Below are 12,500 nucleotides of genomic sequence, written 5' to 3' on the forward strand. Positions count from 1 at the left end.
TAAAGCCTTTCAAAGTCATATAGTGGAGCTGCTGCTGTTAATATTTGATCAAAGGCCAGAAAGTGATTCGGCGGCGCGCTCCCGAGTCCCAGAACGAATGCGCGAGCACGGGAAGGCTCAAACAAACATGATTTATTCATTTTGCCACATCAATATTAAATGCCGCCTGATGATGTGTTTTTCATGATCATTTTTGCTCTGGTCAGTTCAGACGGATTTGTTGGACACACGTTGGATGTAGTTTGTCTCGGCGAGCACCAGAGGGAACTTCCTTACCACGGAAACCGTTTCCTGTTTCATTGAATATTAACACGAATATAAAGTTCACTCAGAGCAGATCAGATCAGAATCAGATTTTATTAGTCGAGAATGATATTATAAAACACAAAAAGTTACAAAGCAGTACACGCTTGACGTTAAATAACACCATTAAAGTTTTCTTGCTTAAAGATTCGTTTAAACCCGGTGTCTTTGCTGTTTAATAAAGAAACTCTCAATTTCTCTGCATATATCTGACTGCAAAATACAGTTTAAAAATACATAAATATAATACTTGACTGGATACAGTGTACAGGATAATATCTATATGTTGTTATAATTTTTAATTAGATTTCATTTGTTGTTTATTTACTCTTATCTCTTGTTTTTTTAATGCTTATCATTTGAATGAAAGAATAAAAGTCATTTTTGGTCCTTGTTACACATTACATGTACTTGCTATTATAATAACAATAATATATATATATATGTATAAATGTATAAGTGCACAGTAACAAGCTTAAAATAAATGTTAATTTTATTTTATTTTAGTTAGCATCATTTGTTTATTTAAAATAATAAATGTTCTCTATGCATTTAGTTTTAGTTAATTATAATAACGGGATAATGACCCGACGTCCCTCAGGATTTTGACCAAGACCGATTCCATTCTGGATTTTCAGAGGTTTTCCACGCTTTTTACCCAAAATGAAAAATGTCAGCATTTATTTTTCCTCAAGTTGTTGCAAACCTGTGTGAGTCTCTTTCAGCTGTTCAACACAAAATATGATATTCTGAAGAATGTTGGTTACAGAAGTTTTTTTAAATATGTTTGTGTGCTGTGCATATTTATAAAAACATACATATAGTATTTAAAAAATAAATAAATATATAAAATAAATAAATAAATATATATATATATATATATATATATATATATATATATATATATATATATATATATATATATATATATATATATATATATATATATATATATATATATATATATATATATATATTATAGCTTATATTTAAAATATTTTCTGATAGATATGCATGCATGTGTAATATTTCTCAAATTCATTTGGCTGATAGATATTAGAGTCCCACAGATCTGGATCTAATTTCACGACGTGGAACTGTTGTATGAATTCAGTATCGCTCTCGATGAGCCAAACTTCCCCTGTAAGTGATTTTAAAACACAAGACAGTACACGGGTTTAACTTCTACAGTCAAAAACAATATAGTTTTGGTAGGCTATGAGATGGACAGACTGTATAATTGGACTGGCTTTTATTTTGAAGTGCATGCCTTTAAATGCTGTTGCTGGTACCGGTATTTGCCATACTCTCAAAACAAACAAACAGGTTGATTTTGATTAAAATTTGATTTTTTTTTTTCAAAAGGTGCATCCGGAAAAACGGGGAAAGTGGTGTATTCTGGTCAATATGCAGTACACGCATGTATCATTCACACGAAAACTTTTATTTTGGATGCAATGCATTGGATTTTTAGGTGAAGCGTCCCTTCCTTTAAAATCCCCTCATAATTTGAGGTTTTTGGGGGAAGCCTCTAAAGCAGGGGAGTCAAACTCAGTTTAGATGCATCCCTAATGAAAGTACTTCAGACATGCATAGCATATGTGATTTAGCAGGGTTGAATCTGAACCCTCCAGGAATTGAGTTTGACAGCCCTGCTCTAAACGGACAGGACTCACGGTTCCGGCGGGGGTTTTTCTCCTCCTCTGATGTAAGCCAGGGCTTTCTGCGGCCCGTAGGAGGAGGTGGGAAGCGACGCAGGGAACGTGGACGAAGGCAGCTGCGACTGTCGCTCCAGAGACTGATAGATAGAGGGCGACAGAGAGCGGTTAAAGTGCAGCGGCGAGCTGGCGGTCCGAGGCGGGCGGGTGAGCGAGGACGACGAGGACGAGGACAGGTGCGAGCGGCTCCCGTATCCGTACGCCGCGCTGCTCAGGAGGAACTCCCTCGAACCGTACGCCGGAGGAGTCGGCCCGCGGAAATCCTTCGCCAGGCCGCGTCTCGCAGGAGTGTCGTAGATGCCGGCGTCCGGTCCGAGAGACTCCGGAGCAGATTTATCCCTCACCTCCGAACCGCGAGACGCCGGAGCGCATTCGTCCCGCTCGCCCGAACCCAGAGACGCCGGAGACGATTTACCTTTCGCGTCCGATCCGTGAGACGCCGGAGCGGATTTGTCTCTTTCGCCCGGCTCGCGCCGCTCCTGGATGGCGCTCATGAACGGCTTCGGAAGGCTGTCGTAGCGAACCGGAGACGGCTCGCGGTTGATGTGCATGAACACCGGGCTGCAGTCGCGCGCCGGAAGCCACGGCGCGTCGGCAGAGTCGCGATCCATGGGTAAAAACGCCACCTGGACGCCCGCCGGACGCAGCAGGCTATCGTAGGACACGCTTCCTATCCGGCCGCCGAGGACGCTCTGGGGGACGTCTGCTCGCTGGGATCCACGGCGGCTGTGTTTGAGGCTCAGCGAGCGCGAGTTCAGAGCCAGGGAGTTTGCGTGATTCTCGGGCGCTTCGGGCTCCTGGGGGACCAGCGGGGAAATCCTCGACGCCATCTACAGACAGACAGAGGAACGTCTGCTGCCAGTTGCATCCAAAGCAAAGCATCTTTGAGGCCCGTTCAAACCGAGAACCACAATTATAAAGATAGCTATAAAAATGCAAATAGTTATAAGCAGCACCCCCACGTATATTTCGCCAACGAAAACTTTTGTTTTGAACATGATGAATCACATATAATCACAAAAAGTTATCTTCTTACTTTTAGTGTTTTGTCTTAAATCAACCTGCATTGACTTCACAAGTGAAATAACTTAATACTCTTACGAGAATTACATGTCGGTTGGTTTTCGCTCTATTTTGATGGTTGTGTTTTGTGACGAGATTTAAATGTCGGTTTGTTTTCGTTCTATTACGAGATTTAAATGATGGCGGGATAAAACATCGGTCGGTTGCGTTCTAGGATGAGATTTAAATATCGGTTGGTTTTTTTTCATTCTATTACGAGAATCTAAACGTTAGCTGGTTGTGTTCTGTGACGAGATTTAAATGTCGGTTGGTTTTCGTTCTATTCCGAGAATTTAAACGTTGATTGGTTTTCGTTGTATTACGAGATTTAAACGTTAGCTGGTTGTGTTCTGTGAAGAGATTTAAATGATGGTCGGTTTTTTTCATTCTGTTACGAGAATCTAAACGTCAGTTGGTTGTGTTTTGTGACAAGATTTAAATGTCGGTTGGTTTTCGTTCTATTACGAGATTTAGATCATCGGTAAAACGTCGGTTGGTTGTGTCCTGTGAAGAGACTTAAATGACGGTTGGTTTTCGTTCTATTATGAGAATTTAAATGTCAGTAGGTTTTAATTTTATTACGAGATTTGTATGTCAGTTGGTTTTGTTCTATTACGAGATTTAAATGATGGCGGGTTAAAACATCGGTTGGTTGTGCTCTATGATGGGATTTAAATATCGGTTGTTTTTTTTCATTCTGTTACGAGAATCTAAACGTCAGTTGGTTGTGTTTTGTGAAGAGATTTAAATGTCGGTTGGTTTTTGTTCTATTACGAGAATTTAAATGATGGCCGGTTAAAACGTCGGTTGGTTGTGCTCTAGAATGAGATTTAAATGTCGGTTGGTTTTCCTTCTATTACGAGATTTGTATGTTGGTTTGTTCTATTATTAGATTTAAATCATCGGTTAAAACGTCAGTTGGTTGTGTTCCGTGACGAGATTTAAATGTCGGTTTTTTTTTTGTTCTATTCCGAGAATTTAAACGTTGTTTGGTTTTCGCTGTATTACAAGAATTTAAATGTCGCTTGGTTTTCATTCTATTCCGAGAATTGAAACGTCAGTTGGTTGTGTTCCGTGACGAGATTTAAACGTTGTTTGGTTTTCATTTTATTACGAGAAACTCTGTTCCTTTTGAATTCTGTGGCGAGATGTCTCTGTTAGTCGCTTGGTTTCTTCTATCAAAAGAATTAAAATTTCGGTAGGTTTTCATTCCTCCACGTGATTTGTATGTCGGTCGGTTTTGTTCAATTACGATATTTTAATTTTGTCGGCTGGTTTCGTTCCATTTAGAGATTTAAACACTGGTCAGTTTCGTTGGATTTCAATGCTTTGTTTGATTAAAGTTTCATTCTATTACGAGCTTTAAATATCAAAGAGTCTGAGTTTAACTTTTAAGTAATTAGCAAGCTCTGTGTCGTTTAAACGGGCAGCTCCTAGAAACTCAATCCGGTGCTTTATTCCACCGGCGAGCTCCCGGAGGAGAACATGACAAGAAACTCATTGAGGTGCTAAAAGAAATGGATGAAACAAGGCTACATGGAGAGAGACGGCTCTGTCTTCTCACCTGATCTCTGGGAACTTGGTAGAGCACTTTGGTGGGCGACTCTGAAGTCTGAAGAGGACTCATGTTGTGTCCAGAAGGCATTAGAGCTCTGGACTGGAGCAAACTCTCTGTTATAAGACACACGGAGGAGACGTTTAGCGTTTGAGACGATCTGGAAACCTGATTGTGACACACATCCACGCACCTTCCAGCGCCGCCAAGTGGTTCTTCAGCAGGACCGGATCTGGTTTAGGGGGCAGCGGAGGTGGAGCGCTCAGGTGCTTGCTGTCCGGAGCGTAGATTTCTTCTAGAGACTGACACCAACACACCAAAACAGAAAAGATATAATCCCACCCTAACTGTAATTCTGCTCGGTTGATGGAAGCCGGGTTATTAAACTAAAACTGAAAGCACCACACAGAAAAAAACAGCTCTGTTGCGCAACAGAAATCTTCCTTTAGTTTAGCTTGATGCACTAAACTACCAAAAACTGAAACCTACACACATATTCATACACAATCATATTATATCCTGGAGGATCATGGGACACTGAGGACCGGAGTAATGATGATCACTGAAATAAATAACATTCTGAAGTATGTTAAAATAGAAATATTATATATATATATATATATACACACGATTTACATTGATTCTATAATATATATTTTAGAAAAAGATCTTAATGATACAAAAATAAAACTGATGCAGCTTTATATTTATATAATAGATTTATATTCACAAACTGAACAATAAAAATTCTAAAACTTTTACAATTTAAAGTAAACAAAATATAAACATTAAAATGTTAAATATTGAAATTATAACATTATCTCCGTTATACTAAAATAAAACAACTTATGATTTAAATTAAGTCAAACTATGATTTTGAAAAAAAGATTTGAGTTACTAAGTTATAGAAGTAGAAGCTATCGAAGCTGTCAACATTTCTTCAAATATATGACGATTCTAATTATTCATTTTTTTCTTTTAATCGCAGAAGTATTTATTCGTCACCAAAACCTGATGCATATGAACTAATTTAAACAAATGAAGCATACTGACTCAGTGAATCATTTCGAATCGTCCAAACGACTCAGATCCGCTTCAGAAAGAAACCATAGAACCTGTTTGAAAATATTTACTGGATTGCTGATGGGTTAAGACATATTTTACCATTATGTTAATGAAATAATAAAGCAGATCTGAAGATTAACGCAGGTCAGGTTTGATGCTTAACCTCATTCTTTTATTCACACGCTTGATGCAGCACAAAGGAAGTATTTCTGGCCAGAAGCACCTTGACCGGGAGGGTTTGACTCTTCACAGGACTCAGTTTGTGGGACTCTGGGTGATGGAAAGGAGGCTGAACGCGAAGCAGCAATCTGTCGCAGATTTTCCCAGTGTACCTGATATTTAAAGAGCAAAATTAACATCAGAAATTAACATTCTGTCATTTCCCCGCCCTGCATGCTGTTCATGATCTGGGCTGTGCAATCCTTGATGTCTGATTCAGAAGTAAATGCATGAAGAATATGATAAAAATGGATAACTTTGGATAGATGCATTGATCTAAGGTTATCCATTTTTATCATATTCTGTTATAAGTGCATAAAGTATGATACCTTTTTTATTTCAAGCTTGAGAGTAACTATAAACTATTGCTGCATGGAGCAAAATTTCTCTTTTGAGCTCTTCAGAAAACATTTATATGATTTATACATTTAAAAACGTATTGTATTTTACACATATTAAATATACACAGCACACACACACACACACACACACATATATATATATATATATATATATATATATATATATATATATATATATACACACACACACATACATATATATATATATATATATATATATATATACACACACACACATACATACATACATATACACACACACATATATATATATATATACAAAAACGTTTATTATGAATGCATTTAATCGTGATTAATCATTTGACAGGAGTGCTTTAATTTATTAAAAATAAAATGCATGAATAACCAGGCTAAATGTATAACTTTAGATCTTCCAAATGCATAAATGCATAAATTATTGTTGCATAGAACATCTGCTGTATTGAAAGCTGGAGATTTGCGTTCCACAGAAACAAACACAAAGCAGCACCAGGATTCAGGTTAGTCTGACCTCGGCGTGATGGGGCCGAAGAGCACGAACTGCACGTTCTGACAGCATCCGCGCGTGAACGGGTTCACTCCGCCCTGGAACTTCCCCGTCACCTGAGAAACCACGACCCCTTCAGCTTCCAGAACAATCAAACATCTCCAACATCTCAGGCGGGATCTCACCTGTTCGTTCGTGGTGCGTCCTCTCGCCACCAGCACCAGATGAAAGCACGACAGACCCAGGACGGGGATGAAGAACAGAGCCGAAACGCTCATGACCGCCAGCCTTACAAACACCGTCAAGGTCCTGACACACAACTCAACCCAAACACTGACACACACGGCTGGAGTTTGAGCGAAACTGAACTAAAATTGCAATAAAAATAAAATGCATGCATAAAATTAAACTAAGACTTAAAACTAAAACAATAAAAAATGAATCCAAAACTCTGATCTGTATAATAAATATAATTACAAGACTAAAGTGCTAACATTTAAACTATTAATGCAAATCGCAAAACGTCAACTGCAAAAATAAACATTGGAAAGAAAAATTTAAACTAAACAAAAAAGGTAATGATAATAAGTTAAACAAATATATGAAAGCATGCAGCTAACCATTATAAAGTCAACAATAAAAATAAATGCTAATTCTTGATATTAATTAAAACAACACTGAGTCAGATTCGCTTCCTGAAGAGTGAAACACTGCGGCAGTTTCAGATTGTTTTGAGTATTATGATAATATCAGCTTCCGACCAATCACGTGAGTCTGGGGCGGGGCTATCTGTCCGACTGACCAATGGCTGCTCTATGCTCCATTTTTGCTGCTCTATGCCAAAATCACGGAGCCTGAGTCTGCTTTTTTCTGGAGCCCTTTCCTCTATAAACCAGACTAAAGGACTGAAAAAAACTAAAACAAAAATAAACATTTACAGACAAAAAATTCAAAATTCAGGCAAGATTGCCAATTGCAATTTGTAGAAAAATAAGAGATTGACTTTGTGCATTACATTAGTCCAAACAGGAGGAGAAAAAAGATCAGCAAAAGACAAGAAAAGGGTTTCATTTCTGCAAAAGAAGCGACTTTTCACAGCATCGAATCTGATCGTGAAACGTTAGGAAATGATTTGGAGCAGTTCGGAGCTGAAGGATACGAGACGGCAGCATGCAGTTCCCACAGGTTCTCCAGGTGATCCAGAACATACAGAAGACCTCCAGAAAACACACCCATCATGTGAAGAGTCAGAGACAGCAGGAAGAGGAAGAAGAAGCGGTAGTTGCGTCTCCCGATGCAGTTGTTCACCCAGGGACAGTGATGGTCGAAGTCCTGAAGACGTGATACAGCGGGTTCAACAAGAACACCTCACCGTTCCTCACGAAATATGTTTACTTGAATTTTTCAGCAAATGTTGGTAACAACCCAAGCACCAACTTGTTTCATTACTGGATAAATCAGCATCTTAACAAGCACTTGTCTCCACCTACTGGAGAAACGATGCAATCGACGCCAACGTTATTTTAGAGCAAGTTACTTAATTTTAATCGATGTTTATATCCGAATTATAGATTTTAATCCCGGTATTTGAGTGTAAGAGAGAAGTAATACAGCGTAGCTGAGATTGCGATGCTTTATCGATTCATCGTGTAGCTCTTCGCTGATCTGAAAGCAAATCAATAAACGGGCAGGAAGTGTTCGTCTCACCTCCACGCAGTGATCGCAGACACTACAGTGTGAGCAGCGCGGCGGACGATAGAAGTGACACGACGCGCACCACTTCATTCGCACCTGAACGCCGCGCACCTCCACGTTCTTATAGAGCGGCGCGCGGAAGTCCTCGTCCTTGTCCTCCTCCTCGCTCGCTGCCGAGAAAACACAGAGCGTCAGGCCAGGCCTGCGTGGCTAGGAACAAACCAGTCAAACTGATGCTGAGATCTAAATGACTGGATATGAGATACGAAACTGTGAGATATGACAATAATAAAAAACTATTGCGAGATGACAAAACATAGTTGCGAGATTAAAAAACATAGTTGTGAGACGAAAAAACATAGTTGCGAGACAAAAAAACATAGTTGTGAGACGAAAAAACATAGTTGCGAGATTAAAAAACATAGTTGCAAGATTAAAAAACATAGTTGCGAGATTAAAAAACATAGTTGTGAGACGAAAAAACATAGTTGCGATATTAAAAAACATAGTTGTGAGACGAAAAAACATAGTTGTGAGACGAAAAAACATAGTTGCGAGATGAAAAAACATAGTTGTGAGACGAAAAAACATAGTTGCGAGACGAAAAAACATAGTTGCGAGACAAAAAAACATAGTTGCGAGATGAAAAAACATAGTTGTGAGACGAAAAAACATAGTTGCGAGACGAAAAAACATAGTTGCGAGACGAAAAAACATAGTTGCGAGATTAAAAAACATAGTTGTGAGACGAAAAAAAAAAACATAGTTATAGTAGACGAAAAAACATAGTTGCGAGACGAAAAAACATAGTTGCGAGATTAAAAACATAGTTGTGAGATTTAAAACATAGTTATAGACGAAAAAATAGTTATAGTTATGAGATTTAAAAACATAGTTAAGCGAGATTAAAAAAATAGTTGCAAGACGAAAAAACATAGTTGTGAGACAAAAAGCATAGTTGCGAGACGAAAAAACATAGTTGCGAGATTAAAAAACATAGTTGTGAGATGAAATAACATAGTTGCGAGACGAAAAAACATAGTTGTGAGACGAAAAAACATAGTTGTGAGACGAAAAAACATAGTTGCGAGACGAAAAAACATAGTTGTGAGACGAAAAACATAGTTGCGAGACGAAAAAACATAGTTGTGAGACGAAAAAACATAGTTGTGAGACGAAAAAACATAGTTGCGAGACGAAAAAACATAGTTGTGAGACGAAAAACATAGTTGCGAGACGAAAAAACATAGTTGCGAGACGAAAAAACATAGTTGCGAGATTAAAAAAAATTGTTGCAAGACGAAAAAACATAGTTGTGAGACAAAAAGCATAGTTGCGAGACGAAAAAACATAGTTGCGAGATTAAAAAACATAGTTGCGAGATTAAAAAACATAGTTGCGAGACGAAAAAACATAGTTGCGAGACGAAAAAACATAGTTGTGAGACGAAAAACATAGTTGCGAGATAGAAAAAAAACATAGTTGCGAGATTAAAAAACATAGTTGCGAGATTAAAAAGCATAGTTGCGAGAGCGAAAAAAAAAAAAAACATAGTTGCGAGAGATTAAAAAACATAGTTGCGAGAGATTAAAAACATAGTTGTGAGAAAACATAGTTATGAGCGACGAAAAACATAGAAAAAAACATAGTTAGCGAGAAAACATAGAAAAAACATAGTTGTGAGACGAAAAACATAGTTATGAGATTAAAAAACATAGTTGCGAGATTAAAAAACATAGTTGCGAGATTAAAAAACATAGTTGCGAGAGATTAAAAAACATAGTTGCGAGATTAAAAAACATAGTTGCGAGACGAAAAAACATAGTTGTGAGATGAAATAACATAGTTGCGAGATTAAAAAACACGATGTAAACTCAGAATTACTAAATGACAACTTTGCAATTCTGGCAGAAAAATACACAGAAAAAGACGTTCAAATTGCAAATATAAATGTATTAAACTACAAAATAAAAACGTTTACATTTGTATGGAAAAAATTGTGGGATATACACTGTGAAAAAAAACAATTGCGGGATGTAAACTCAGAATTATGAGTTGATAACTTGAAATTGCAAAATATAAATGTGAAAAACCAATGTCAGGACTATGAAAAATGAATTTTCAATTATCTGAAAAATAACACACAAGTGTTGCAATTACCTTATTTTTATGTTGGGGGAAAAAAACACAATTGTGAAACGTAAATTAAAAGTAAATTAATAAATTCTGAGAGAAAGGTGTAAAGAAAAAAGACGTTCAAATTGCAAAAATAAATGTATTACTTGCAACTACAAAATAAAAACGTTATGGAAAAAAAACTGAACTGTGAGATAGCTAGCAACATGCTACAAAGGCTAGCGCAATACTAGCAAGCAACAAGCTAACTCCTGCTAGCCATGTGCTAAAATGCTAACTTCATGCTAACAAGAACATGCAACACAAAACATGATAATAATGCTAATAATGTCAAAATTACCTTTCTATTCATTCAGTGGCAAAAAACAAGTATTACACAATATAAATAGGATTAGAACGAACAAATAATGGGCAATTAGAATTAAATTTACGTTAAATCTGTGAAAGGTTAGTCATAGTGAAGAGAAGAAGGCCGAGCCACAAAATATTAACATCAACGTTTTAGAAATACATGATTATAAGCTCATTAACTGTTAATTGTTACTCGTTTTGTAAAGAGAAGCACACAATAATCTCACAATCTCTCTCCGACAGAGACCGGTCATCAGCCAATCACGGCGTGTTTAGTTAATGAGCACGATGACATCACCCATAGCCCCGCCCCCTTCACGTTTCCACTGACCTCTCTGGAACACGCCGGCGTCCATGAACGTGGCCATGATGAAGTTGGCGATAACGAAGAGGAAGACGATCCCGACGCATGGCGGGAAAACAGGAGACACGTTCAGCCTGAGCCACGGACACCTGAGAGAAACATTCAAGAGCATCAGGTCTTCTGACTGCTAGTTTAGAGAGCTTCCTCCAGGAAAAGCTCTTTCAGTGTAATTGTAGTGAAATCTGGGCTGATTCTGATCAAGTAAAGCTCATATCTCCAGATGAACTCTTACTGTCTTTTACTTGATTTTCTAGAAGAATCTGATCATCAGGATCTTTTGAGGAGCTTTACTTTCACTGTTCCTCCAAAACATCTCACATCTTCTGAGGAGACTTTCTCTTCATTATATGTTTAGATCAGAGACATATTATTAGAGATGATAGAGCTGATACTTACATCATTTCATGAATCTGGTATAGTGTTATAAAGATGCCTGACTTACACCAGAAGCATAATTTCATCATATTAATATCTGCAGCAGATTCATATTTTTGTGTCTCTGATTAAAATGAAGCATTTTTTTCCCTTTCTATTCTCACTTTATCAGACTATTTGAGACATAAAAGCCTGATGCATTCAATTTTAGTAATATTATATATATATATATATATATATATATATATATATATATATATATATATATATATATATATATGTTTATACTATGTATATATAAATGCACAAAAATAAGTATATATTTAGAAAAATTTTATGTTTATATATTAGGTTATATATGTTCATATTCTTATATTTTATATTAAATATATAAACAACATATTTTTCATTAATGTATTTACATATACATAATAATTATGCACATTTATTATGCAAACAAAAACTTAAAAAACAGCACATATATATATATACACACACACACACACACATTTTATTACTATTATTTCATGTTTCATGCAAGGGGGTTAAAGGGTTAATTTATGCTCAATCAACTCCCTAGAGATCAAGTTTCATCTTTCATATTGAAAATAGTTTTCCCCTCATTATATAAATGAAACGGGCAGCAAACGCTGACTTCAAGAATTAGTTTCTATCACATAAAATAATATTGACTTCATATCACTGAACCAATAATCGATTGATATCTGCCTTCATCTCTCCATCAGTTCAGTGAATAATTCATAACCAGAAGATCATCTCTACCATCAAAGAAGAGCTGCTTCGATCT

At 37.0% G+C, this 12,500-nt stretch overlaps 1 protein-coding gene across 3 annotated transcripts in view; it reads right to left on the reverse strand.

Annotated features, from left to right (window-relative positions):
• Window positions 1–1,291: 1,291 nt before the first annotated feature.
• zdhhc8a (zinc finger DHHC-type palmitoyltransferase 8a) overlaps window positions 1,292–12,500 on the reverse strand; it is a 15,458-nt gene continuing 4,249 nt past the window's right edge. For 2 of the 3 annotated variants that reach the window (XM_043231707.1, XM_043231708.1), the window contains exons 2-10: window positions 11,285–11,406; window positions 8,479–8,636; window positions 7,931–8,103; window positions 6,957–7,059; window positions 6,796–6,887; window positions 5,927–6,035; window positions 4,832–4,940; window positions 4,648–4,754; window positions 1,292–2,851 (exon numbers count right to left, since the gene is read on the reverse strand). In XM_043231707.1, coding sequence (XP_043087642.1) covers window positions 1,976–2,851; window positions 4,648–4,754; window positions 4,832–4,940; window positions 5,927–6,035; window positions 6,796–6,887; window positions 6,957–7,059; window positions 7,931–8,103; window positions 8,479–8,636; window positions 11,285–11,406 — 1,849 coding nt within the window. In that variant the 3' untranslated portion in view covers window positions 1,292–1,975. Of the gene's footprint in view, window positions 2,852–4,647; window positions 4,755–4,831; window positions 4,941–5,926; window positions 6,036–6,795; window positions 6,888–6,956; window positions 7,060–7,930; window positions 8,104–8,478; window positions 8,637–10,942; window positions 10,947–11,284; window positions 11,407–12,500 lie in introns of all 3 variants that reach the window. The other variant, XM_043231709.1, reaches the window with a different exon arrangement.

The sequence above is a fragment of the Puntigrus tetrazona genome, unplaced genomic scaffold, assembly GCF_018831695.1.
Source record: "Puntigrus tetrazona isolate hp1 unplaced genomic scaffold, ASM1883169v1 S000000401, whole genome shotgun sequence".
In the NCBI taxonomy this organism is placed as follows: domain Eukaryota; kingdom Metazoa; phylum Chordata; class Actinopteri; order Cypriniformes; family Cyprinidae; genus Puntigrus; species Puntigrus tetrazona.